General features: G+C 50.3%; 2 protein-coding genes across 6 annotated transcripts in view; both read right to left on the minus strand.

Moving 5' to 3' along the window:
• HNRNPM (heterogeneous nuclear ribonucleoprotein M) overlaps nucleotides 1-11,581 on the minus strand; it is a 39,297-nt gene extending 27,716 nt beyond the window's left edge. For both annotated transcript variants that reach the window (XM_025863150.2, XM_025863145.2), the window contains exons 1-2: nucleotides 11,425-11,581; nucleotides 2,728-2,897 (exon numbers count right to left, since the gene is read on the minus strand). In XM_025863150.2, coding sequence (XP_025718935.1) covers nucleotides 2,728-2,897; nucleotides 11,425-11,537 — 283 coding nt within the window. In that variant the 5' untranslated portion in view covers nucleotides 11,538-11,581. The remainder of the gene's footprint in view (nucleotides 1-2,727; nucleotides 2,898-11,424) is intronic.
• A 3,710-nt stretch (nucleotides 11,582-15,291) lies between these two features.
• On the minus strand, nucleotides 15,292-27,247 carry MARCHF2 (membrane associated ring-CH-type finger 2). Of its 4 annotated transcripts, none has more exons than XM_025863163.2 (6): nucleotides 27,112-27,247; nucleotides 23,509-23,736; nucleotides 19,469-19,664; nucleotides 17,881-18,090; nucleotides 16,073-16,185; nucleotides 15,292-15,891 (listed from the first exon to the last, which is right to left on the minus strand). In XM_025863163.2, the coding sequence occupies exons 2-6, from the start codon at nucleotides 23,682-23,684 to the stop codon at nucleotides 15,825-15,827; spliced, it is 762 nt and encodes a 253-aa protein (XP_025718948.1). In that variant the 5' UTR covers nucleotides 23,685-23,736; nucleotides 27,112-27,247; the 3' UTR covers nucleotides 15,292-15,824. The 4 variants fall into 4 exon arrangements, with proteins under 4 accessions (XP_025718948.1, XP_073745494.1, XP_025718949.1 ...); XM_073889393.1 differs by having other exon boundaries at nucleotides 23,509-23,831; XM_025863164.2 differs by lacking the exon at nucleotides 16,073-16,185.
• Between the last annotated feature and the right edge of the window lie 403 nt (nucleotides 27,248-27,650).

Raw genomic sequence — 27,650 nt, forward strand, 5'->3', positions numbered from 1 at the left:
ATGATAGTGCCACCAAACAGCTGGGCACCAAACAAGCTTTGGGACCCCATCCAGGGGAAAAAGCAAAGTGACCAATTCACATAATACATGTATCATTAATAGGATCTCCTGGAATGTTGCTAAATCAAATTTAAGACGGAGATATACACTTGGTGGCCAAGAAGGGGGACGATCAGGAATTAGGGAGGGGTGCATGAGGCATCTCAGGCATGATTAGCCTTCGAAGAGCTCCTGTCTTGCCACTTCAGTTACTAGTCCACTTCTGAGAGGCGGCAGTTAGACAGTGTGGCAGTGACAGGACATTTTCCAGACCTTTAAGTTGAAGATAACTAATTCTAGCTTATTCTGTTGGTTTCCTGAAACAACACCACTCTTAAAATGCAGAGCAGTAAAGAGTGGCAGAGTTGTAATAAGCCAGGTCTCCACAGCTGGCCCACTCTGGAGGTGACCTCGAGACTGATGCTTTTAGGGTGTTAAGTACCCCCAGCTTCAGTAACAAGTCTTCAAAAAACGAAACCTTACTCGCAACAGGTTTCAAGTCAATACTTCAGATTTCAAATAACCACCTAAACATACTATCAGTATACCAAGACATGAATAAAAACGCAATTTTAAACCTCATAATAAAAATAACATTTTTGAGACCTAGATATGTGAACAGTACATTTCTTCAGACCTCACATGCTGAACAGAAGCATTACCATAAAAAAATTATCTTCCTCTTATGAAACCCTTTCACCCACAATACAATTTAAACAGAAAAATAATTAATTTAACCTATACAGGGGAGCTCTAAACAAGAACATTTTAAGATTAGTTTAAAATAACTTATTTACTGCACACCTGTAATTCTAAATTACACCACCAAAAAAATACACTGAAAGGGCTGAGCCAGGGCATTCGTAGCAGTATGCCAGGGGAATATGAGAACCAGTTTGGAAGTATCCAAATAAACCACCAGGCTGGCCCCACACTTAATACAGTGCAAAATAGGAAATTGAGGTGAACTGCTTCTACATCCAGAAACGTCATGGCTGCTGCTGCTACCAGCTTTAAGGCTTCCAAAACTGAATTACTGAATGGTAAAGCAGTAAAAATGTCACCTACTTTATCCATCATGTCCCAAAACTGGTTCACACACTCCTAAAAATAAAAAAATAATTTGGCCTGCAATCTCTTACAAAATTCTAACAATTGCGTTTTCAAAGCCACATTCCTGGTTCTTGGAACTACTATACCTTATTATCAATGGAAGTATCAATTCAGCGGTTCAACCAAATCACGAGAACACAAATTTGGGGGTTATTCCAAAAACTAATTCGAATGAGACCCAACTGTACTGTACAGAAATTCTAAGCTTGTATTGAAGCAGCAGTCCCAAAAACCAAGAACACTGCATCTGGGATGCCACGTGACACGCCCTTCAGACAAAAAGAAGAAACTTCACTCTTGCCCTAGGAGCATTGGCAGGAATGATTTGGCTGATCAAGGCAGGAAAACAAATCTCACACCGAACGTTTTTCCATCCATGTTATCTGGAGAACTACTACATGGGAGCAGCCTACATGAATGTACAGAGAAGTTCACGGTGCCTAGTGCTTCTGTCATGTCATGGTCAAATTAAGTGATGGGACAATGATGGCAGTGGGCCAGTCATAATTTCAAAACCCAATGCTGGGAGCACCAGTACACATACCAAAATGGCCTATCCAAGTGGCATCTCTGCCACTGAAATGTTAATCATTTGACAATTCAAGCTTGAATCTCTTTTCATTATGAATGCTCCAGAAAACCAATACCTTTCAGTCCTTCAAAAAGACTCCATTTAAGGGTAATTTGATTCTAGGTTTCCCTTGGGGGAGACCTCAAGGCATCAGACACATTGTTCTCTATCAATAGTTTTGTCTAAACCAGGGCTGAGCAATCTCTTTAGCCCTGAGTGCCACCAGCAGGGCCAAGAATCAGAAAAGAAAGACAAAAGCACAGAGCGAGAATGTGGGAGGAAAGAGGATACATATGGTGTGCACAGAGGGTTAAGGCAGAGGACCGTGGGGACAACCAGCCTCCTAGGACCTCCTGGTGGCAGCAGCGCTTCAGTTGCTTCCCCTGCCCTAGGCCAGAATCTGGACACTGGGCGCTACTAAAGTGCGCCTGAAAGCACAGCATTATGTAGCAGATGCCTTATTTTGAGCTCTCTGATTGCCAATCTAACCCCAGTTTCTTCCCAGGGGGGGAAAAGCCTAACAGTTTAAATAACAAGCTAATGTTTTAGAATTTAGAATCTAAGCAGCACAAGTTCCAACTACCAAATTTTGATCCCAGGAAGACATCCACGAAATTTAAACAAACTACCTTCCCTCCAGAATTAAAAAGCTTAAAAAAATTTTTTTAAAGAAAAGGAAAAACCTCTCCCACCTAGTATGAAGAAATCAAAAAATTTCCTCAACACAAAGAGGCTCCCCTCAAGCTTAATCAAAGCCCTATTAACCATATTAAGCCAGTAAAATCATTTGCAGGCCAAAGGACCATACAAACCACCCTGTTTGACACACAGGTGCATGACCACACAAAAAAGTAGGGTGGGTAAAGCGGCTTAACTCTCAAGCCTGGACAGAATACATGCTCTACCCAGATCAACTTCCACTGACAAAAAAATAACCAAGGAATTAGCCACAGAAAAGATGACACATCAACCTTCTTACCCTACTCGACCACCAGTACCATTACCTTTTTCTTTAACCAGGTCTTTAAGTGACTGCCATTTCACATCAAAAGGTATGTTTGTAATGAAGGCTCTGTATCTTTTAGTTGGATTGGCATATGGCTCAAAGCGATTGCCTCCTCTTTTTATGTTTTTCTCCTTCCTCTTCTCATTCTGAGTAGGTCGCTCTCCTTCACTGAATTCGAAGGGAAAAAAAGGGTCCATACGTTAGCACAATATGAAAGACAGTATTTGATTTGCCAGGTTTACAATTCCACACAGTTACATCTAACACAAGACTAATATTGACTTTGATCTGACACATTCAAACTTAAGTGCTCGTAGAACAGAAAGGTACAGTAGTGCCCTCCTTAAAACCCACCTATCAAGAAGCCATTCCCAAGAAACTGTACTCTCCTATGCCTTCATACATTCCTAGGAGCTTTAACAGATGGGAGCAAGAGGCCAACTCCCTGGCCAAGGTGCTTCAATTTCATGCCAGAAACAGGAAAAGAGAAGGGAAGATTTGCAAGACTTCATGGAATAGAAATGAGCTGGTGCACATAGGCCCAATCAACTTTAACTTCATGAAGAAAACTATCTTTTTGTTGTGGGGGAAAAAATTTTTTTTTAAGTAGGAATATAAAATGGTGCAGCCACTAGAGAAAATTTTGGCAGTCATTCAAAAAGTTAAAACACATAATTACCATATGACCCAACAATTCCACTCCTGGGTAGAGATCCAAAAGAAGTGAAAGGAAGGAGCAGATACTTGTACACCAAATAGCAGCATTATTCGTAATAGCCAAGAGGTGGAAACAACCCAGGTGTCCACCAACAGATGAATGGAATAAACAAAATGTGGTATAGCCATACAATGGAATATTATTCAGCCATAAAAGGCATGAAATGCTGATAGATGCTGCAACACGGATGAAGTCTGAAAACATTATGCTAAGCAAAATAAGCCAGGCATAGAGACAGAAGAGAGGTTACCAGAAGCTGCAGGGAGGTGGCAATGGGGAGTTACTGTTTCATGGATGAGAGTTTCTGTTTGGGATGATAAAGTTCTGAAAATGGATAGTGGTATAATGCACAACATAGCACTGAATGCCACTATACACTTAAAATGGTTAAAATGACAAATTTTACATATATTTCACCACAATTAAAAAAAAATTTTTTTTAACCGGAAAAAAGCCATTTTCTATACAACCCTACGAAAACCGAAGTCTGAGCAACCCAGGTAGGTAAAAGACAATAGAGGAAAAGATGCCACCTTCAGCAAAGGGTGAATGCTTTTTTGGCATGGCTTTTCCTATGATATTCTTTACCTTTGTGTGTCAGGCATCTCCACACTGTTAACACTTCATTTCTAAACTCTACAGATACAAATTCGGCTTAGATTAGGACATGACATAAGTTTCAGAAGAAAAGCAAACTTCCAAAAGCACAGAACCAGGTATCAGGCTGGAAGCCTAGGCCACAGCAAAGAGAAACAGACCGGTGTGTGCCAGGGTGCCATGCATTGGCCAAGTGAAGCTACTCCATGAGCTGCCCACTCATATTTCAAGTATCAGCCCCGATGACCACAGGCAGACACCTGTTGAGAGGTGACCATGAACAACTGGGATCCAGCAGACAGGAAGTTCCTCTACTTCCTGTACTGTGTCCCGCACTTTCTGCTTACCAAGCCCTATGCTTTCCACCAGTGAAAATCCAGCAACTCCCAAACCACACGGTCTAGCAGAGACTTTGTGATCCATGACAAAAATGGAAAAAACAAAAAGCCAAGATTATGGTATTAATGATTTATAAACCTACCTTTATTTAATTAAAGGGCTGATATTTATTCTAGGATATGTCTTCCTTGTGTGGAAGACATAATGTCCAAATACAAGAGGACTTTGTTCTTGTAACATACTTACTTGGAATTAAAAAAATAATTTTAAGTAAGCTATACATACACCTAATGTGGGGCTTTACCTCACGACCCTGAGATCAAGAGTCACATGCTCTACCAACTGAGTCAGCCAGCCACTCCACTTGGAAAATTTTAGCAACTTTTTGAAGCCCCAAAGTTGTTTTCTTTTTTTTCCCTGCTGGTTCCTCCTATCCAAACACAAGGGTGCCAAGAGGTAACCCAGTGAAGGTATCCTCCTCAGCAAAAGGAAAGCAGTTACCTCCATGATTTCAAATATACCAACAGGCAATAAATAGACTTCCTTCACAGAGGCTAGCAGATATGGAGGGGTATAGCCACTCTAATCCGCAAAATTCCTAGAATTCTAGTGTCTACCCCAAGTTAATAACAGATCCTCCAGAAGCTGACTGCATTACCACCACAAGCAGATCTCAAAGGAAACCCTCAACCATCACAGAGGCCACCTGTCTACTCCATATGAAAGTCCTACACCAGTCTGCCAAACAGTGTATTTGCCAATGTGTCTCTTGCTCCTGGCAGATAAGAAGGCAAATGTTAGTAAAAATTCATAAAATGTAGAGCACCATTCATAGACCTCCAGACAGGGTCTGCGGATAAAAACGTATTTTAATATAACTGGTTTCTTTTGAAACCCACCCACTCTATAATTTACATTAAAAAACATTATTCTGACACAAGGTCCATGACACAGTAATAGTTCCAGTCTGTGTTTTCACAGACCTGCTTAGCTCATCTGTTACAAAATGCATAAACTAATTACAGTCAAAGCAGGTAACAAAGTGTCCAGCCCATATTCTGCAGATGATTATGGCTAAGAATAGGCTAGCTACCCAGTCGAACCACAGAAGCTGGGTATTTGGTTTGGGGTTAATCCACATCACATGGCTCACCATCAAGAAAGCAGCTCACATGGATTATGTCCAAGATGTGAGCACAGCACTCTACCCAAATCCTTCTCTGGCTAATCATTTCCACTGAGAAGTTTCATCCTAAGTAAATGGGTTTAGAACTATCTCATCACTTTAAAAATTGACATTTTCATAAATCCAATGATCACCAGCAACCCTTTTTTTATTTTTTAAGTAATCTCTATGCCCAACGTGGGGCTTGAACTCACAACCCTGAGATCAAGAATCACATGCTCTACCAACTGAGCCAGCCAGGACCCCTTCTAAAATTTTATTTTTTCTTAAATAATCTCTACACCATCAACCCTTCTTAAAAGAATTGTAGACCACCCTCAAAGAAATCTCACTCAAGGTACATATTCAGGTATAGCTAATGTGAGAGTTTTAAGAGTGGTATCCTGAAAAGTTCATTTTTTTAAAATGTCCAATCCCATTTTTTCACTTATCTTCAGGATAAAATTAGGGGAGTAGTCTTCTCCAGCCCTAAGACATTTGTAAACACTTAACTCCAAAAACTTTTTAGAAATACGTTTTTATAAATGGATTATATTTTGACAACTGACAAAATTGCTTAATCCCAAATACCCCAAATTTATAGACATTAAAAATGTTAAACACACATCTACCATATGACCCAATCATCCACAGCCAATACTTTTCCAAGAGAAAGTAAAGCATACATCCATATAAAAATTTGTACCTAAGTGTTCACAGCAACACTATCTGTAATGTCCCCAAACCGGAAATTATCTAACAGGTAAATGAAGAACCGAACTGTAGTAGATCCATAAACTGAAATACCACTCAGCAACAAAAAGTAATGAACTACATGCAACAAGAAACACTCAAAGAAACCAAAGGGTTACAATACAGTATGATTCCATCATATAAAATTTTATATTTGAGAAAATCTAATCTGGCAAACTAATCCATAGCAGGGTTTCTCAACCTCAGCACCACTGACATTCTGGGACAAAAGCTCTGTTATGTGGGGCTGCCACCTGCATCCCTGACCTCTACCCAAGAGATCTCAGCAGCAACCCAATCCCTCAGTCTTGAACGTAAAAATCAAAAATATCTTCAAGACGCTTCCAAATGTCCCCTGGACAGAAATGTTGCCTGGGGGTGGAGAAAGGGAGGACTGAGATTACAGAGGTGAGAAAAAAACTGCTGGGGGTCATGGATTTATTTATTACCTTGACTCAGTGAGGGATTCATAACACTGACACTTACGCTGCACATTTCTAAGATGTGCAGGCTGTGCCAATAATACAATATAATTAAGTTTCTACTTATGTTTGTTAAATTTCAAATCTAACTCCAGTAACTTCCTTGTAACTCCAACACAAAGTATCAAATATGGAATCTTTCAAAGAAATGGAAACCACCATAGGAGACCTACTTAGGCCAGCGAAATGTCTTACTAATATTCTCCTTGCTAAACTGGCTCTCAATTCCCAACTGCCAATGAACATTGTCTATTCTTGCACCCAATCAACCACCTTACCGTCTAAATAGACCCAATATAAATAAAATCTTTTTCTAACATTCTATCAACCTCTTTCACGATACATCAAAAAACAAGCCTAAAATATCTGTTAAGTACCTTCCGAGTCATGAAAATGAAGAATGTCTGATACGGCTTGGGAACCGTTTCACTCACTGTATTCTTTGAGAATTACCATTTTTCATGTCACTGCTTCACCAAACGAGAATTATACTGTACCTAAACACCGCAACTAAAAAGACAGTGCCTGCTCCACAAAACACTGCTCCATTTGCCGAATTCCTACTCTCTGTTACGCTTCACAGCATTCAATACCCTCATTACTTTCAGTTTTTCAGAGTGTAGTTTGAAGTGGCAACTCCAACACCCTGAAATCCTGATCACATCTCCTGAGGGAAAAGACTCCTCCTCCCCCCACAAGCCCCTTGAGAAACATCCCTTATGTTAGGGCCTGAGCTCCTCTAATAAATTTAGTGCACAGAGCACTACTCATAGCACTATTCTAGCTCCAGATCCACCTCTCAACTATCCTTGCAACTCAAGCTCTCTACCTGTTTCTTTACCAGCAAAACCAGCATAACCTGTATCCACAGAGGCCACAGGGATGCTGTGAGAATCAACAAACAACCTAACAAAAAGCAGCTTGGTAAATGTCCAGTACAATATCCAAAGGAGCAGCATTGCAGGTGACTAAGCACCACACATCTAGGTCTGAACCACAACTTCCTTTGTAAAAGGATTATTACCATCCACACTTACAGGTTTAAAGAAGATTTGGCACACAATAACTGTCGCACTGAACTATTTCTGTACCAGTAATTTTCTTGAGAGGGACTGATTCACTCCTAGCCTTCTACCGTTACATAGTGATTAAAACAAGCCCACCAGGGTGGTGGCTGAGGATGCCTAGGCACTGTACGCATTACAGACTACCCAAAGGAGCAATTCAGCTTTCAACTCCATGACTGTAAAACATGATCATGGGAGAGTCCATCTGAGAACCCCAAAAAGAAACAGCCTATTCTTTGCAGACTAGTATCTCTTTGCCTAGCCATGAATAAAACCACAGAGCAAAGGGAAAGTCAGGAGCTGGCAGCATGCATTCAAATAATCCAGAACTCCCTCTAAAGTTGAGCTCACAATCTAATGTGCCTCAAAAAATCCTTTTTATCAAGTATACAGTCACTTTTTAAAGTACAGCAAATACTCAAATCATTGCAAAGCAGAGAATGTGATTTTTTTTTTTTAAAGATTTTATTTATTTATTTGACAGAGAGAGACAGCGAGAGCAGGAACACAAGCAGGGGGAGTGGGAGAGGGAGAAGCAGGCTTCCCGCGGAGCAGGGAGCCCGATGTGGGACTCGATCCCAGGACCCTGGGATCATGACCTGAGCCGAAGGCAGACGCTCAATGACTGAGCCACCCAGGCGCCCCGAGAATGTGGTTTAAATAAAACACTTTCAATACTGTGTTTAGAGAGGTTACCAGGGTAGTACTGTGGAAGCAAATAGGGCCTTGGAGTCTAGATGGTCATCCCTAGTCTCTGGGTCAATTTCCTTAACCGGAATTTTCTCAATTGCTTAAAAAATTTTTTTTTCTCAGTTCTAAAAAGAGTTATCACAATGTTACCTCCCTGGCAATCTATACTAGGTATAATTTTTTATTTTTAAATAATCTCCATCTCTCAATTTTCTGATTCAGCCACAAGATTTAGAAAAGGAATAGGTTAAGTCACTGATTTTAAATATATGGTACAACCTTTACTTAAGAGGGAGGGGGGACGGACACACACCTAAACCCTTATAGTCCTCTAAAATAAACACTTCTTCCCTGACTAAATATACTCTTAACTCTGAATCTTGATTGCCTTTAGATGGAAGATTTCTCATCAAAATAAAACAAATCCTCCTCCCACACCCAGAAGAAAAGGAACTGAAAAATAAGCTTTCCTATCTGGGGTCCTCAATCAAGCTTGCTTGCTCATTGCCTTTTTGGTTTACAGCACACTCCACTCCTGGTACAGACAGGTCAGAAGAACGAAGTTTCACTCAATTCTCATCCTTCAAAGGCTTTCAAGATAAAAATCTAGATTCCTTAGCCTGGAATTCATTGCCCACCAGCTGGCCCCCAGTGTTTTAGCAAAAAAAAGTGCCACAGTAGCATCAATTTTTTACAAATGTGCAAAGCGTACACCCAAATCCCTAGTCTTTGGACACTCTCCTCTCAGCCTCTCCCCAATCATCATCTTTCATCCCTCTCCAACCAAAGATACACCTCCCTGACCCCAACACGTTAGGTTGGAGGGAGGGTGGCCCCTGCAAGCTCCCCACCAGGTAACTCCTTTTACTTCTATCACAGCCTAATTAGCCTACTACAGAAATGTAAAGTGCTTCCTCCTCTGGGCAAGGGCTTTATTCTAAAGAGCTCTGTTTCAAGAGCTTCCACATACCAAAGAAAAGAAAAAAGGAGGAAGGAAGGAAGGAAGAAAAGGAAAGAAAAGATTTCCAGAGGCCCTACAAAATAGATCTGTTGCTACCTCTCCAAAATATCCACGATTAAGCAGTCCTAGACTCTGGGTTCATTCCAACAAGGGCTGTTTTATCTCTAAAACTTTCAGGTTCTTCCTAATAGTCCACATGTTAAATCAATCAGCCACAAAATTACTACTTGAAAATGAACAGAGGAAAATGAGAAATTTGAAAAATGTACCCCAGCTGCTATAATCTATAACCAAACTTCTCACCTAACAGTTCTAGCAGCATTTCATCCTGTGATAAATGCTTTGAAAGGGGAAAAAAAAAAAAAAACAAATAAATGAATCTTAAATGCCTCCAAATATGGTCCTTAGAAATCCTACTAGGCTCCCCAAAAGATGATGAAAAAAGTCCAAATGAGCACATCTCTTTCCAGTTTTCAATAACAAAGTGCTGGGAATACTTCCAGGATGCCTTTCTGTTTTCTCAGGACCAGTAACCATGGTATTTTGTTCCTCCCCACCTAAGGAGAGAAAATTTAACAAAGCCAGTATTTATTGAATGCTCATTCACATAAAGCCAATTTAACTGCACTCACTTTCAATCTCCACAAACTATGCACATTAAAAAAATTTGTGGGAAGGCAAATTCGTAAGAGACAAACCTGTAACAGAGGTAACCAGCAGCTGAGGAATGAGGGAGAATAAATTCCCGTGTAATCGCTCCAGTTTGGGAAGGGGATAAAAGTTCTGGACGTGAACAGGGGATGATAGTAGCACAACACTGTGAATGCGCTTAATGTCACTGAATCGCACACTCAAAGAGGGTTAAAACTCTAAGTCGTAGGTTATGTATGTTACCACAATTTTTTAAAAATTTGTAGGAAATCAAATACGCGCCCAGAACTCCCCTCTCCTCCCAGCTGTTGGTTGTAGCCTCAACGTCTCTCCGCGTCTTTCAAGTGACTGCTATCAGAATGGCTGGGTTTCACGGGGACACAAGATGATGCGTTAAAGCTTTAATTAAACTTGAAAAACCAAGAACCCCAAGACAGCGCCCCAAGCTGGACTAGAATAGGTGACGAAGTTCGCAAGTCGGCGAGCCCGCCTAAGGAGGGAAAAATCTTCCCCTGGAACACGGAAGAGGAGCTTTCTCCACCCCACCCCCCCTTTGTTTGCTTGTTTCTAAGCGTGAACACCGAGCCGCAGATCCGAACTCTCTACAATTACGTACTGCGCACCTGGGAGGAGCGAGGGACGCCGCGAGGGATTCGAGCCGGGGCCAGAGCGTAGGGCTAGCGGCGGTTCCGACCGAGGCACTCCCCGCGAGGCGGGGGAAGGAGCAAAGGAAGAGGAGGCGCCCCGAGCCGGCCTCGCGGTCCCTGCCGAAACCTACCCGCCTGCCTCGGCTGCCGTTTACCGGGGCTCACCGCGCGCGAACGTCTGCGCGCGCACTCTCTCCCCTCCCCCCACTTTACGGATCGCGAAACTGAGACCCCGGGCGGTAGGGGATGGGGGTTGTGAAACCACTCAACCCAAGGGCACCCGACAGGCTAGCGGGCGGCGGACTCGGCGGCTCCCCGGCTCCCGGGCCCGCGCCCTCATCCCCGTGCGCCGGGGCCCGGCCTCAGGCCTCGGCGTCGGGCCCGGCCTGCAGGCGCCGGCGGGGCGGAAGTCCGCGGCCTGGGAGGAGGGAGCGATCCTTGAGGCGCTCACGGGGCCACTCGGCTTCACTCCTCACGGCTTTGGCCGCCCCCACCCTCGGCAAGACCGGCGGGGAAGGCCCAGGCCGAGGCCGCGCCGGTGGGAGGCCGCCAACAGACCTAACGGAGCCGCAGGCGGCCGCCGTGAAGGTGCCCGGCCCGGGACAAGGAGCCGTGTAATACTCACCCCTTCGGGCCCGGAGCCCCGTTGCCGCTTGGCACGCCGGGCGCGCCGCTCTCCTCCTCCATTTTGGTCTCCGTCGTCGCCACCTCGGCCGCCGCTTCGACCCCTGCCGCCATTTTCTCCGCGTCTGGGCTTTGTGTGAGGGAGCGGGATGCAAGCCGCTGCGCCTGCGCGCTCACGTGATTCGGCGCGACCAGTAACGCCTGCGCGCGCCGCGGCCCGCTCCCGCCTCGTCCCCTCCGGCCACGGGCCACGCCTCTGCTCGGGGCCACGCCTCCGCCGCGCGCAAGCGCGGACCCGCAGCTGTTATTCATTCATTACCGCAAGCAATTTGCGTTAGGCACCTACTGGATACTCCACCCACTCTCGAAGTCGGGGAGGGGAAGCACCTCCCCACCTCCTTACACGGACCTACTCGCTCCCAGCTTCCTGTAATCAGAGCTGGCGCAGAGAGGCTGCGAAAGTTTTGTTTACTAGAATATAAAGGAGTTAGCTAGGCAAGGAAGGCAGGACACTGGCCGAGCTTGACAGGACTGCTGTGCAAAATGCTGTCTCCCTAAGCAAGTATCATCCTGCACCAAGAATACCTGGGCTCTGTCTGGCCTGCCTCCCCACTGGGTTGGGAGCTCCTGAGTGCAGAGCTCATGGCCTAAGTTCCTCTCACTGAACCCGTTAACCAACAACCGAAACATGAAGCTGGGGACTTAGTATGTGCTCACGGATGCTTCTGGAGTGAATGAACAAGCAATAATCCCAACATGATAGAAGAAACGAGTCACAGGCCAGGAGAGCCCATTAACCTTAACGGGGGCTCCTTTCTGTCTGCCCCTGGATCCCTTTGTCCTGAAGAATTGGCTCTGTCCAGAAAGAGGTTTTCAAGGGCTGTTACAGGTTGTGTCCTGGGGCAACCGCGTTGGCCTGGGAAGAAACCAGAGCCCAGGAAAGCGTTCAGAGGCCTCCAGCTCCCTTTCCCAAAGCACCCCCCTCCCCAGTGTCTCTCGAACTTTGAAAGGCTTCACTGAATCTTGGAGAAGTTCCCATCCAACCACTGAACTCTCTCTAGGTTTACAAAAGGAAGGTTTCCTTTACCCCCTCTCCCACAGAATGGCTACATATCATCAGGCTCTGGGGGAATATCTCATCTGCCACACTGTCCTAGGTGCTTAATTCAGCCTGGTGATTCTGACCCAGGCTGAGAATTCCAGGTCCAGAGAAGAAATCCAGTAGCCCAGCTTGACACGGGGGCCAGGCCCCCATTCCCACATACTCCCCAAACTCCTCTGTCTCATAGAATTTCCTTCTATCAGCCATCTCCAAGGCCCTCCTCCTCCCACAGCCCCTCTGCTCTACTAAAATCCCCTGTGCACACCAGCTCTTCTCCCGGGGCTGCATTGGTATCTAAGCTTACTTTCCTCTCCCTTAGACCTTTCCTAGACTGGAGGGGTCCCTGGGGCAGACAGAGCCTCACCGAACCTCTGAATCCCCTTGCTCAGCAAGGCTCAGAGATGATGGAAGAGGCCACAACAGTCTGTCAGAATGAGTGAAAAGAGTCCAAATGCAAAGCAGTGGGGACATGAAGCCACCTGTCTCTCCAGTCCCTTCCTGTGCAGTGAGTGTGACTGGAAATCAGGAACAAGCCAGGCCCTGGCTGAGGAGACAAACTTCAGGCTAGGTTCCTATGGGCTGGTTGACTTAACCCAACACTGCCCACATTCCTGGGTTTTGCCATCTCCTGAACTGTGATTTTCTTCATACTTTCCTTTGACACACATTTTTTTCCTTTAAAGAAATGTTTTTAAATTGTGCCTTACATAACACTACATATCGAAAACTTGCTGTAAATAGTTTCTTGTAAAAAATAAGAGGATGATGCCATTAAAGTAGAAATTCAGTTGTGTACACAGCAACAGCTCTGAACCCAAGACTTGCTCTCTCTTTTGCTAGAGTTAAGGGTCATTAAAGACTGCTTAGCACCAACCTACAACTTTCTCCTCACTGTAATTGAAAGTGTCAGAAGAGGGGCACCTGGGTGGCTCAGTCGGTTAAGTGGTTAAGTGTCGAGCCCTTGGTTTTGGCTTAGGTCATGATCTCAGGGTCCTGGGATCCAGCCCTGCATTGGGGTTCCCCGTTCAGAGGGGAGTCTGCATGAGGATTCCCTCATTCTGCTTCTCCCCAGCTTGCATGCACATGCATTCTTTCTCTCTCAAATAAATAAATCTTTAAAAAATCAAAGTGTTTGGGGCGCCTGGGTGGCTCAGTCGTTAAGCGTCTGCTGTCAGCTCAGGTCACGATCCCGGGGTCCTGGGATCGAGCCCCGCGTCAGGCTCCCTGCTCGGCGGGAAGCCTGCTTCTCTCTCTCCCACTCCCCCTGCTTCTGTTCCCTCTCTCGCTGTCTCTCTCTCTGTCAAATAAATAGATAAAATCTTTAAGAATAAATAAATAAAATAAAAGTGTTAGAAGAGATCTGCAAAGGAAAAAGCTTTCTCTTTTCATGATGGCACATCCTGGGGCCTCTGCACTCTCTCCAGGGACAGCACGTTCCAAAGTCGTCCTGGAGAGGTGGGTGCCAGGCCTGTGTAGCGTAAAAAGCCACAAGGATGAGAAGGGCCCTGAGTGCCAGCTGAGCTGGGGCACCGGGTATGCTCCTGTTCTGCAGACACCTGCTCATCTCTCCAGCTGCCTCTCTCCCGCCCCTCTGCCCCTGAATCTCAGGGCTCCAAGCGTGGCTCAGCTGCCCTGCTGCTCCTCCCACAGGCCATGTAGTTTCCAGCCTCCAGGCCTTTGCCCTTTGCTCTTCCTCCCCCGCTGTGGCCAGGCTGGCTTCCCCCATGTTCTTCATCTAGGGCAGAAAGGGTTTTTCTCCCTCTCTGGGTGAGCCACACAGCAGACGGGCATTCATGCAGTAAACAAGAGAACATGCCAGATACTGTGCTAGGCCCAACCAGGATGTGGAATCTCGGGTGAGTAACCCCAGTGCTCTGATCCTCTGTTTGCTCATCTGCAAATGGGATTCATAAGAGAACCCCAGAACCCACCTTTTGGATCTGCTCTGAGTAATAAATGTGGCTCAATGCAAGGAACCCTCAAATGTACAAAGCTCAGAAAGAGCTCAAGAAGTAGATGCTATTGGGCGCCTGGGTGGCTCAGTTGGTTGAGCGACTGCCTTTGGCTCAGGTCATGACCCTGGAGTTCCAGGATCGAGTCCCGCATCGGGCTCCCTGCTCAGCGGGGAGTCTGCTTCTCCCTCTGACCCTCTTCCCTCTCGTGCTCTCTCTCTCTCATTCTATCTCTCTCAAATAAATAAATAAAATCTTAAAAAAAAGAAAAAAGAAGTAGATGCTATTAGCATGACCATATTCTTCTCTTCCTGAGTCCTCCCGGAAGGGGCCACAGAACGCTCCACACTGGAGCCATGTGGACCAGGGGGTCAACCCTAACTCTGCCTCCTAGAGCCGTGGGGCCTCAGACAAAGGCTTCCCTGCTCTGAGCCTCAACCTTCTCTGTAAGTTGTAGGTGACAGCCATTCCTGCCACTGAGGGTGGGCAGAGGGAGGACACCTGTGAAGGCTCAGAACCAGGGAACCCTCGCTAAGTATAGTGACGAGGAGAATAAAGGGCCCAGCATAATATCTGGCCCACTCTAGATGCAAAGTAAATGGAAACTGCTCTTCTTACGTGTGTTTACTTTAAATCATTTATTATATAACCCTGCTACCTGCTCTTCACTCAAAAACCCAGGCTTTGCTTCTTCCAGGAACAGATCCCTCAAAACCAGCTAAGGGGCCGGTTTTGTTTTTTTTAACCTGACTCCCTTCAGGTCTCAGGTGCCTCCCTTTGAGGCCTCGGTTCAGAAACGTAACTGACAAGTCCGTTTTGTCCAGCAAGGGTTCCTTTTATTCATTCGGGGGTGGGTTTTTTTGAAACGCAGTGCAACTTTATAAAGTCGAGGGGTGCCAGGAAAGCGAGCCTGTCAGGTGCAGAGAAGTGCAAGAAGCTTGCGGAACCTCCCAGCCCCGTGGGCGCCCTGGTTCACCTACGGCCGTGGCTGCTGGCCCCCAAGGGGGCCGGGTGGGCCTCAGAACGAGATCAGGGTGCCTGCTCTGTCCGCAGCTCAGGGCCACGTCCATCTGTCCTCATGTACCACAGTGTGCAAAAGAGCTGGACAGTATCTTCACGTGGGATCACAGAAATCAGCTCCGCTTGGTGTCTCTTGGCCTAAGAAGCATTCCGGCCGTGCAGGAAGGGTCGGGCGGTTTTGTCCTTCCAAATACCAGGGCGTCACCAGCTGCCTCTGGCCCTGCTGGCCCGGCCTTCACACGGGTGTCTCCTCTGCCACCTTCTTCAGGAGTCCTGCTGCCAGTGAGGAGTGCTGGGCGTCCTCGGAGCCATCTGCATCCCGGATCTTCAGGCGAACTTTCTGGTTGGTCCTTCTCCACTCAGAGTATAGCTGGCAGTGGTAGCGGAAGGAGACCTGCAGGGTAGGGTGGGGGTGGGTGGGAATGCCAGCCACTGGTCTCCACCCCAGGGGAGGGACACTGAGCCCAGGTGGCACCTGCTCTGGCCCAAACCAGGGCCAGGCTCATGCTTCCAGAAGCAGAGACAGCGTTCATACATCTCTCACACGGGCTGTGTACACATACCCATTCACTCACTTGGAAAAACTCCCCACCAGCACTCGGGACCCTGCAAAGTGCAGGGCTCGGCGGCAGGGAGCAAGGAGCTCCCTTGCTGTTTCTCCCAGGATGGGACTGAAGTGGTACAGCCTCTTGGAAGGGATTAAATGTCACCGGGTCAGAGAATTGCCCAAACTCGGAAGCCAGCAAGATGTTCTTTGGGAGGTGAGTGGACAAATAAACAGCGGGACATCCAGACAAGGGAATATTAGTGCTAAAAAAAGAAATGAGCTCTCCGACCATGAAAAGACATGGAAGAACTTCAAATGCAGGTCACGAAGGGAAAGGGCCCAGGCTGCAAGGGTACAGACTGCATGATTCCAGCTCTGTGACATTCTGTAAGGATGAAACCATGGAGAGGGTACAAGGATCAGTGGTGCCAGGAGTCGGCGGCGGGGCAGGGATGAACAGACGGAGCCAGAGGACTTTTAGGGCAGTGTAACTACTCTGTATGATACCATAATGGTGGATACATTCATCATCCATCTGTCCAAACCCCATAGAATGTACAGCACCAAGTGTGAACCCTAATGTAAGCCACGGCGGCTCTGGAGGATAGTGAGGTGTCGATGTAGGTTTCCTCTGTTGTAATGGCGGTGCCCCTCTGATGCCGCACTGATGGCGGGAGAGGCCGGGGATGGGGATGGGGTTATACGAGAACTCTCTGTATCTTCTGCTCAATTTTGCTGTGAACCTGAAACTGACCCAATAAATAAAGTCTATAAAAAAATTTTTTTTAAACCAATGTCAATGGTTCAGGGTCTTTGATCAAGCGAGTTCCAAGAAGGCGTGTGCACAGGCGGTGCTCAAAGCACTGTTCATAACAGGAAAAAAAAAAAAAAGGAAGAGGAAGAAAATAATGGAAAGAATCCCGGTGTCCATCGAAAGGGATTAGTTAAATAAATACTGTACATCCAGACCATGAATAACTATTGGGTGGCTGCCTTTTTTTTTAAAGGACATCAGCAGGGGCGCCTGGGTGGCTCAGTTGGTTAAGCGACTGCCTTCGGCTCAGGTCATGATCCTGGAGTCCCGGGATCGAGTCCCACATCGGGCTCCCTGCTCAGCAGGGAGTCTGCTTCTCCCTCTGACCCTCCCCCCTCTCATGCTCTCTCTCTCTCTCTCTCTCATTCTCTCTGTCTCAAATAAATAATAAATAAAATCTTTAAAAAAAAATTAAAAAAAGGACATCAGCAAAGCGAAAGCAGGCAGACTACGAAGCAGTACCTATGGTTTCATACTATTTGCTTTAAAAAAAAATAAGAAAAAACCTGCTGGTGGATGCCAATCCTTTTTGAGCCGGGAACGCTCCCACAGCTAGACAACAGTGGTTAGACGTAAGAGATGGCACTGGGGGGCTCCTCTCTGGGCGAGGGTCCTAATGGCTGCCAGTCCAGTCCTTCTCAATCCCAGTGGCCTTCCCTCTCCAGCTCTGCAGCTTCCTGTCGGTCTGTCCCTCTCTTTCTCCCGCTCTTTCTCTCACCCTCCCAGCCTCCCTCTCCCCTGACCCCAGCTAGTCTTGCTGAGCTTGTGGATGGCAGGCCTCCATTGATTACTGCCAGTCAGGTGTCCTCATCTCTCGGGAGTAGATGAGGACATCTCTCTCCCCTGACCCATGGCTTCCCTGGGCCTTGGCTGGGCTCAGAATCTGGAGCTCCGTGAGATGCTGGGAGTCGCTTCCACCTGGGCAGAGGCAGGCAGGGAGGCCCCCAAGCCTCTGCCCAAAGCCCTGGCCAGCCTGCTCTGAACCAGAGACCCCCAGATGCCTCCAGCTGGCAGCCACTCACCAGCGTCCAGAGGACGTAGATGGTGAACAGGGCAATGGTGAGTGCGATGAGCCCCACGGCCTCGAGCCGGCTGTGCAGCCGGAGGTGGTCCTGGGCCCCGCGCAGGCACAGCCAGCCCGAGATGGCAGCCAGTGGCGTGATGAACAGGAAGCATACCATGTCACAGCACAGCGTCCGCTTCTCTGTCCGAGGCCCCGGGTCCTTCAGCCACTGCAGGGGTGGGGGGAGGAGCTGCTGAGGCGGGCTTCATACCGCCCTCCCACAAGCCCCGGCCTGGGGATGGGGGTGCGGGACCTCCAGGCCTTGCGCCTCTACCAGCAGACACCCATCTGGATGGGCAGGCCCCGCAGGACCAGCCTCCGACCGGGCACCACCCTCCGTACTTTCCTTCCCTCACATACTTACTGAGCCTATGATGAGCTCCTGGGCCCTGCTAGGTGCCCCCATTGTACGGACGGGGGATACTGAGGGCACAGAGGGACGGACTCATTTGTGCAAACTCGCTGGTCACCCACAGAGCCAGGACTGCAAGCCGGGGGGGGTCTGGCTGGGGGGGTCTTGTCGCAGGGCCCCCGCAGATGAAGGGGTGAGAGAAGTGGGCTTCACTCATGGGAATTCCAGTCAACGGCACAGAAGGGCCCCCGCCCTCCTGGAGCCCCCCCGCTAGTGCAAGAGATATGAAATGGGGTGGATGGTCGGGGAGGGGACGGCCTTGTTGGGGAGGAGACCGTGAGTTGAACGGAATGAGCAGAAGCAGCCATATGAAGAACGGGGGAGACGGCGCCCCAGGCTGCAGAACAGCAAATGTGGGGCCCTGATATGGGCGTATGTGGCCTGGGCAAAGAACAGCAGGGAGGAGGCCCATGTGGCTGGAGGGCGAGGGCAAAGGGGGAAGGGGTGCAGGCAGGCGCCGCCTCTCCCACCTTACTGTTCTCCTAAACGCCCAGCCACCCCGGGGCGGGCCAGGGGCCTTTCCAAGAGCCCACCCCCAGCCCAGCGACATGACTCTACAGCGCTCAGCTGCCCCCTTCCAAGCAGGCCTGGAGGAGTCCGGAGGGCACCCGTGCAGCCAAGCAGGGCTCCGGAGAACAGGGCGGCAGCCACCACGCCCGAGAATGCTCATCTCGGGCCTGACCCATGCCGCTCAGGCTAAAGTCTAAGCTCCTGGGCACAGCCCACAAAGCCCAGAGTAGCTGCCAATACCTCCTCCAGGCCACTCTCCTCCTCCTGTAACTCGAGAGGAGAGCCACCTCTCCAGCCACATGGACCATCAAGCATGCCGAACTCTTCCTGGCCTCAGGGCCTTTGCACTTGCTGTGCCCTCTGCCAGGACTGCCCTCCCCCAGCTCGGGTCCTTGGCATTGCTGGCTCCTCATTCTTCAGGTCTCAGCTTCAGGGGTGACCGAATAGGGAGGGGACAAGGGGGTCTCGGCCTGGTTCCCCATCCCCATCCACAGAATCTACCATGAGGGTGGGGGAGAAGGAGGTCCACTCCATAGAGAGGGATCCTCCTGGGCAGTTCCCTCCTCCAGCCCCAGGCCTGTCTGCCTGCCCCCTGCCCGCTCCGACCTGGGGCCCCCAGGCGTACCTCTGTGAGGGGCCGCGGCCGCTTCTCCACTGCAAACTCCGTGTGGCACAGCTCACAGTAGCTGGTGTTGGACGAGGAGAGCCACCTCTCCAGACAGCTCTTGTGAACAGCACCCAGCGTGCCAGTGCAGCCACATGGAGAGAGCAGGCTCTCCCCATTCGCTCCCTCGTGGCAGATCCGGCAGAAGGGACCATCGCTAGACACAGAGATAGAGCGCATGAGCAACAACCAAGCTTCCTGCCTATGCCTGCTTCGCTGCCCACTGGATCATAAGGTCAGCATTGCCCTTGCGCTGCCACTTGGCAAACTCCTACTCATCCTTCAACGCCCAGCTCCAGACCTCCTTTCCTTTGTAAAGCTTTCCCAAATTCCCAAAAGTGCAGCAATGTGCTCCCTCCCCAGGGGTCCTGTGGCACATTTTAGGCCCAGGGCAAGCATCTCAGCTGCCCATCTAGTGTCTGTTTCTCCTTTCCCTGTAATACTCCCCTAACCGTCCCGGGCAACCAAACCCCTCTCAAGTCTCGGTCCTCAAGGACTAGAGCAGAGCTGACAACACCCCTGATGACCTCAGGCCTGACCGATTAGAACACCACACACCCCTGGTCACCAGGACTGATTCAGGGAAAGGCATGTGTGAAGCAATCAGAGTCACTGTGATTAATTCCTGAAATTCTCCCCGCCCCCTCAACTCCAGAACTAGAGACAGCAAGGCTGATGTAAGTCTGGAGCTGATGGCAGCAGTCTGGTCCCCATGTGGAGTCTGTGAATGATGCCAAACAGAGGAAAGCAGAGCCAAGCGACAGGGAAAGACAGATTCTCAAGGACACCATCAGAGGCCCTGGATCTAGCCTCACCTGAAGGCCACACTACTTGAGAAACCTGTGCATCCAGGGAGAGTAGTTCCCCTGCTCCTGTGTCCTAGGTAGGCTCAGAAGACAGACATAACAAGCTTCCACAGGAAGCCACTTCAGGGAAGCCTCAGCCCCAGCCCGGTCTCTAGGGATACTGGGTCCTTCCTGGGGGGGCAGCTCAGGGCTGGGGGTGTGGCCTTGGTGGGCACAGAGGCTGTCCAGCACATGAGTCATTGTTTTCCAAACATTTCTGCCCGGAGGGTGGACTGCAGGAACACACGAAGGAGGCAGAGCAGGAGGGCCATTTTCCAGATAACACCAGTTTCCCCTCAGAAACTGTTTTCTATTGCCTCCTCAGCATCTCCCGCTGTGGGGCAGAGCCTGGCTGCTTTGAAGCCAAAACCTTGAGCGGACCTCTCATGGCTACTTTCTTGTCAATCCTGTGCCGTCCCCTATGATGTCAAAAGGCTGTACCGGGCTCCACCCTGATCCCACAGCACCCCTGCCCAGAGTTAACAGGAAAGGAATCCCTGCTCCGGAAGGCAACCCCAGGAAGTGGAAGGAACCAGAACCTTGAGGAAGGGCCATGTCAGTTTGGGGTTTGTCCCGGGGAACCCTACTTTTTTCGAAAAGCCACTTCAGAGAAAACAAAACAAAATGAAACCTGACTTCTTGCCGAGCACTGATTAAGGACCGTGCCCTGTTCCAAGGGCAGCACGTGGACGAATCTGTTATTCTCCCAGGGAACCTGCGAGGAAGGGGCTATTTTGCCCTCCTTTCACAGATGGGGAAACTGAGGCAGCAAGGGGTGACCCTGTTTGCGTGAACTCACACGGCTAGTAGCCCACAAAGCTGGGGCCTGGGCCCCCCTCAGTGGCCATGCTACACTGCCTACACCGTTCCAGACAGCAGGACAAGAGAAACGGCCTTCACTCATGAAGTTCTGGCAGGAAAATAACGCAAATGGCACAGATGAGAAGGAAATGGACCGGGAGTGGGGCGGGGGGAGCCTTAGTGGGGCTGCCCAGGGCACACTCCGAGAGCAAGAGAGGGGAGAGTGTGGGCAAGGAAGCCAGCAGAAGCCACGTGGAAAGGGCAGCAGGGGAAGGCCAGGAGGAAGGAAGGGCTGAGGGTGCAGATATGCTCTGGGAAGCTTCGAGGAGGGCCTGGGCTCGCTCACGGGCTGGTAGGCAGAGCGCCAAAGGCTCAAGAGGATGAGAACCCTTTGGACAAACAGCAGCCTTCTCTCTGGGAGGGTGGTTCTGCCCTGGTCCCCAGCCTGGGCAGGTCTGGGATGAGTTTTATCAAAACTCAGAGGGGAGGGGCACGTGGCGGGCTCAGTCAGTGGAGCCTGTGACTCTTGATCTCAGGGTCATGAGTTTGAGCCCCACGTTGGGTGTAGAGATGACTTAAAAAAAAAAAATCAGAGGGGAGAAGCCATGAGCAAAGAGGCCAAGGAGCAGATCAAGAGGGCCTGGTGGTCTTGCGGGCATGGCTGTCCTTACCATCAGGGGGGGTCACTGAGGGACTCTCTGCTCCCTGCCTCTTGCCCTGCCTCTGAGGACTGCAAGACTGGCTGGTGGGACTGAACAAGCTTCTCCCCTTCCAACCCAAGCAGGAGCCCCGGGTTCAAGCTTCAGCAATGCTCAGTGACACTGGCAGGTGTCTGCCTCCCTCTGGGCCTCAGTTTTCCCAGGTGTCAGGAAGGAGGGTGGGGCAAAGCGGGGTCAGCTCACTCAGTGCCCCTCAGGCACTCCAGGTAGGGACACCCTAGCCTTGGTCAGCCTCTTCCCAGGCCCCCTACCCTACCAAATGTCCCCTCGCTCCCAGCCTGGTTTGCCCAGCACAGACTCTGTCTTGCCTTCAAGGGGCTGATGGAGATGCGAGCATAAAAACCCACACCCCGGAGGAGGCCCAGGAGAACTCTCCATATCATCTGGGCTTGAGCGAGGCTTCCTGCCGGAAGTGACGCCAAGCAAAGACTCGGAGGGTGAATGGCAGTGAGCTCCCTCCAGAGCACTGCAAGGCCTCCCATCTGCTTCTTTGGATGTTGGAATGAACAGCTTATGAATTAATTCTGACACAGGCCACAACACGGATAAATCCTGACGACATGAAGCTCAGTGAAACGAGCCAGTCACAGAAAGATGAATACCATGCAATTGTACTTCTAGGAGCTCCCTGGAGGAGTCACATTTGCTGAGACAGAGAGGAAATGGTGGGCGCAGGGTGGGGGAGGGGGCGGGGAGTCCGTGTTTCATGGGGACAGAGGTTCAGTTTGGGGAGAAAATTCTAGAGACGGGTGGTGGGGGTGGTTGCACCACAGTGTGAGGGTACCACTGAACTAACTGTATACTTAAAAAGTGTTACAATGGAACATTTTAGGTTATCTATATTTTACCACAATTAAAAAACAAAACTGGAAAAGAACTTAGGAATGAAATCTTAGTAGATAAACCTGATGACAATGCGAAAAACTTGAAAAATTAAAAAGAAAAAGATATCACTCAGAGTCTTGTTCCCTTAGCCAACCTGGTGGCTGTTTTAAATCCCCATGAGTGAAAATGGATTCAGATTCAGATTTGAAGGGTTTACCTCAAACTCTTTCCCTTGGAAATGATGACAAATTGGCAAACCAGGCAGCGGCAGCTCACATGGGGTTCTGGAAGGCCCGCACCGGGGCTTAAATACAGTACTTTTATCGAATGCATACGAGGTGCCCAACCACACCGTATGTGGACCACAGCAAGGGACTCTCGGAACAATGCGATGAGGAAGGTGTCCCCATCTCCAAGAGACGAGGGTAAAGTAAGTTGTCCCGGGTCCCAGAGGGAGAGGGGCTACAGGGCAGGATTTGAGCTCAGGTGCTGCGAATCCACAGCCTGTGGTACTGTGGTACTGTGAACCGCTTCCTTATCATGCCTCTCCAAACTATGAGCTACTTCCCACCATCTAATCTTCAGATTCCACCTGACAATCTGGAATTTCCGCTTTTCCTGGAGAACCAGACCTGGCCAGCCGGGGCCTCTGTATCTGCACTGCAGTTATGACTGGGGCCCCTTTCCTTGGTTTATTCGCCCACCTGGTCCCTCTAGATGTTTGGATTTCTGACCCCAGACTGGAAGAAAATCACTCGGCCCAGAGAGTAAAGCGAGTGAAGGCAAAGACCCCTGCTCGGGCGCCACTCACCTTGACGTGTCCAAGGCTCGGATGACGGTTGAGAGGAGCCGGCCATCCCTTGAAGTCACCTGCGCCACGTACTGGGGTGGCCCGAGGCCAGTGGCCTCCACGACCTTGGAGAAGGCAGGGCTGCCCGAGCAGTCACACAGGGAGCCAGGGAGGTGGCAGCAGTCACCCGTCGTCATGGCCACAGGGAGCCCTGCGTCCTCAGGGCCTGAGGCCCATGGTCCCAGGAGCCTGGGGAGAGGCCGGTAGGGAGGTTAAGGGCAAGGATATCGAGCCAAACACTGACCGGGGTTTGAATGCAGCTCTCGGAGCCTCAGTCGCCCAATCTGTAAAATGGGGGCTTCAATGAGATGCCACTTGTAACTCAGCCTAGGCCTGATGCACAGTAGGGGCTTGGTTTTATTACCTCTAACCCTCCTGGGAAGGGCCAGCCAGGTTCAGCCCTCAAGGCCTGTAGGCCACCCCCAGCATCACCTCTCCAGACCCGGTAAGGGCCCCGAACAGTTACTGAGTGCCTGCTGTGTGCCAGGCCTTGTGCTTGGGGCTTTTGTGGGCTAGAACCCTGCCCGCTGACCACCTAGACACTTGTTCTCCTTGGACTGGATTTCCAGGGCTGAGCTCACAGCATGTGAGCCTGCCTTGGAGTTGGGCAGAACTGAGCTAGAAACCTGGGCAAACAGACCAGGATGGGGCATCCTGGTTTGATATCTCCTGGACACCTCAGGCCTTCAGGAAAACGACGCAGGCTGGGAAGGACTCGGGCAGCCTCTGTTCCTACTGGAGCAGGTAATCCAAGCCATGCCCGTGTCCTCAAGGAGAAGCAGTGGGAGATGGCCGGAGACTTAGGCAGCGACCTCAAGTCTTCTCTGGGTGGGGGGTTTCAGCACTATTCTCCCCCCTACTCTAGGGTCTGTTCTGCCAAAAGTAACCCTTGGCAGCCTCCACCCCCGTCCCAGAAGGAGCCAGTGAGACCTTGTGTGTTTCCCCTGAGAACTTCCTGGAAGTAACAGAGGCAACACAGGAACCCTGGAGCCAAGGGTCCCTGAGGTCTTATCCTCAGGCCTCTGTCTCCAGGAGCTGCAGTCCAGAGATGCCAGAAACACTCAGTGAGGCACCCCCTAGTCAGCTTTTACCAACCCCTGCCGGCCAAATCTGACACCTAAGACAGAAGGGGAAAAGCCAGAGTAAGTGATTGACTAACTCTTTGCACCAAGGCCATCATCTGCCCACGGATCAGCACCCTCTGAACAGTTCAGCCAGAAGCCTTCCTGGCCCACCGTGCCCTCCAGAGCCTCCACAGCTGGGCCGCTGCCAGCCAGATAAGCAAATATCAGCCCAGAGGCAGGAGAAGCAGGGAGGAAGACTGCTTGGCCCAGATAACATCCCCAGGGCAGCGGTGGCGGGGGGCCTGGCATGTTGTGTGCACTCCTATCCCTCTCGAGGAACTTCCAGCTCAGAGGTCAACAGGGAAGCCTCTGGGCTCATAGAGGGGAATCCATTCTTCTCACCCCTCCAAGCATCAGCCTTAACATTCCTGCAAGGAATTGGGCATTCCGAGAATCATCACAGCTCCCATATATTAAGTTCTGCCATTTCTGTTACTATTGGGGGGGGGGGGATTCATCAGTAAATCTGCTAAAGCAAGGCCTGAAAATCAAAATTATGACAGCAGCTACAGTTCGTTAAGGACCTACCGCATGCTGGGTACTGAGAAGCTCGCTGAACTCTAAACAGTTGCCCTAAGCGTCCCCTTCAAAGATCACCTGCCTGGAGAGGCCTTCCCTGACCATCCTGGCCAAAGTGCCATTGGTGACCACGTTATTGTGTTCGTGGAATGTGCCCCTCCCTGAAGTGCTCTTATTTCTTCACTCTCGGTGAGCTCTGGGAAGGGGGGACCAGGTTGGACATGCACTCTGTCGTCCCTGGCGTCTGCCCTGTGTTGGGCACAAAGTTGCTGCGTTTCATTTCTCAGCCCCTATTCTGTGTGAGAGCAAGGGGGAAGGACCCTCCTGACCCCCATACCTTGGTCTGCCAGGGCCCGTGGTGGAAATCAAGGATGTCTAGAGGCTAGAGGTTTGTGCAAACCACAGAAGCCTGGGCTTGGAAGGGGCTAAACTCAAGGCTGGACTCAGCTGTGGGGCTGCTGGGCTTTGCGAGTGAGCCGATGCCTCAAGTGAACTTGGCCCAATGCCTGGGGATAGATTTCACTGAGTCTTCACAACAAATCTATGACATAAATCTAATAATTACCCTCATTTGACAGGTGAAGAGACTGAGGCTCAGAGAGGGGCAGCTACTTGCCCAAGATCACACAGCTAAGAAGGGACAGGACCAAGATTTGAACTTAGACCAGTGAGTGGGTCTAGGACTCAGAGGACCGGGATTTTTTAAAATCTTGACTCTGTCCCTGATGCCGTGTGTCCAGGAACAAGCCACTTTGCCTCTCTGGGCCTCATCCTTCTCTTTTGTCAAGTAAGTTGATGGAGCTGATGGACTTTGCTGAGGGACTCTTGAGAAGGAGCCCCCGGGCTCAATTCCTCCGGCAAAGCTTGTCCTTGTCTAGGCCCACCTGGGGTGGCGCTGAGGCAAAGCAACCTGTCCAGCGTCCTTTCCCCGAGGGCAAGAAACTACAGGAAGAGGAGTCAGAGGGCCCTAACGGTGCCCATTCAGGCAAACGGCTTCACTCTCTGGGCCTGTTTTCTCGCCTGTAAAAGGAAGGTCATAACAATACCCCGCTCGTACACCCCTAATTATTAAGAAGTCAGTAAATATTAGCTCTTCTTAACGATTACTGTCATCAGCTTACAGAGCTGTTAGAGGGTTTGATGAGACAAGGCACAGCCAGAACCTGGCACACAGTGAGTGCGCACTAAATGCTGCTATTATTTTTAGAAGAAATGTGGAGCCTGTAAAATGCATTCATTCCTCCTCGCTCACCAGAGAGAGGCTCCTGTGTGTCCTGCAGTCCTTGCGTGGCCCTGCATTGGAGGCCAGGTTTAAGCCCAGCTCTGCTCTCCTTGGATGTATGGCCCCAAGAGAAAAGACTTCTCTGAGCCTCAATTTCTTCATCTAACAGGGAACATTTCTAGTACTTCCACCTATTAAGGTCCCTAGAGGACTAAATAAGAGAATCATATAAATTCTGGCTACCCCGTTTTGAGCACCCACTAACAGCCAGGCACTCCGCTAAGCAAGTCCTTTGTAGACGGTCCCTGGGTCATTATAATATTTACTATTTCCCAGGCAGAGCCCCGCTGGAAGGAGGTTGAGGAAGGCGCTTACTGACAGCCTACTCCGTGCAAGGGTCTTTCCTCATCCGCCACCTTCTGAATTCTCCCAACAAGCCCCATTAGGTTGGCGCTGGGATGACCCGGTTTCACAGCTGAGGAAGCCGAGGCTCGGAGAGGCACCTACTGTGTGCCGGGTCCTGGGGACCTCCCGCCGTCCTCGAGACGGGAATTGCGATACCCCGTTCCGGAGAAGGCTGAGGCCGACGGTCTGAACCTGATCGTCCCGCTCGGGAGCCAGGCTCGGGCCTCGAACCCGGGGCCGGCCCGCGGACCCGCGCCTCCCCCCAACCCCACCCGCCCGCCCGCCCGTGCCTACCTGACCCGCGGCCGGGCCGGGCGGCCGCGCAGGCCCCTCCACTAGCCCCGGCCCCGGTCCCGGCCCGGCCGGTCCCGTCAGCGCCGCCAGCTCCGCTCCGGCCGGCACCTGCGTCCGGACACCGCCCGCCGACCCGACGGTGCCACGGACCAATGGCGACCGCCTCTCGCCCGCACTAGCCAATCCCCATGCACGTCCCGCCCTGGGAGGCGGGGCCGGAGGCGACAGGGACGTCCTGGGCCGCACAGGCCCCGCGGCGCCGCAGCTGTGGCTCCGCCCCCACCGCGTCTTAACTCCGCCCCCAGCTCCGGCTCCACCCCCAACCCTGATCCCGCCCCATCCCGGCGGGGGGCACGAGCGGAGTTGATGGCGCCACCTGCCGACGACCAGTGCTAGCTAACTGTTAAAAGACTTGAACGTGACACCCAGCTAAGGGATTTGTAAGTGTTCATCACCTCCCATATGCTTCTCATTAATTCTGGGAGGGAAAGAGAGAGGAACCGTATGATCACACTTTACAGAGGGAAAACGGCAGCCGA

This window comes from Callorhinus ursinus, unplaced genomic scaffold, assembly GCF_003265705.2.
Source record: "Callorhinus ursinus isolate GAN/ISIS: 27379988/994484 unplaced genomic scaffold, GSC_fseal_2.0 scaffold107, whole genome shotgun sequence".
NCBI lineage: Eukaryota > Metazoa > Chordata > Mammalia > Carnivora > Otariidae > Callorhinus > Callorhinus ursinus.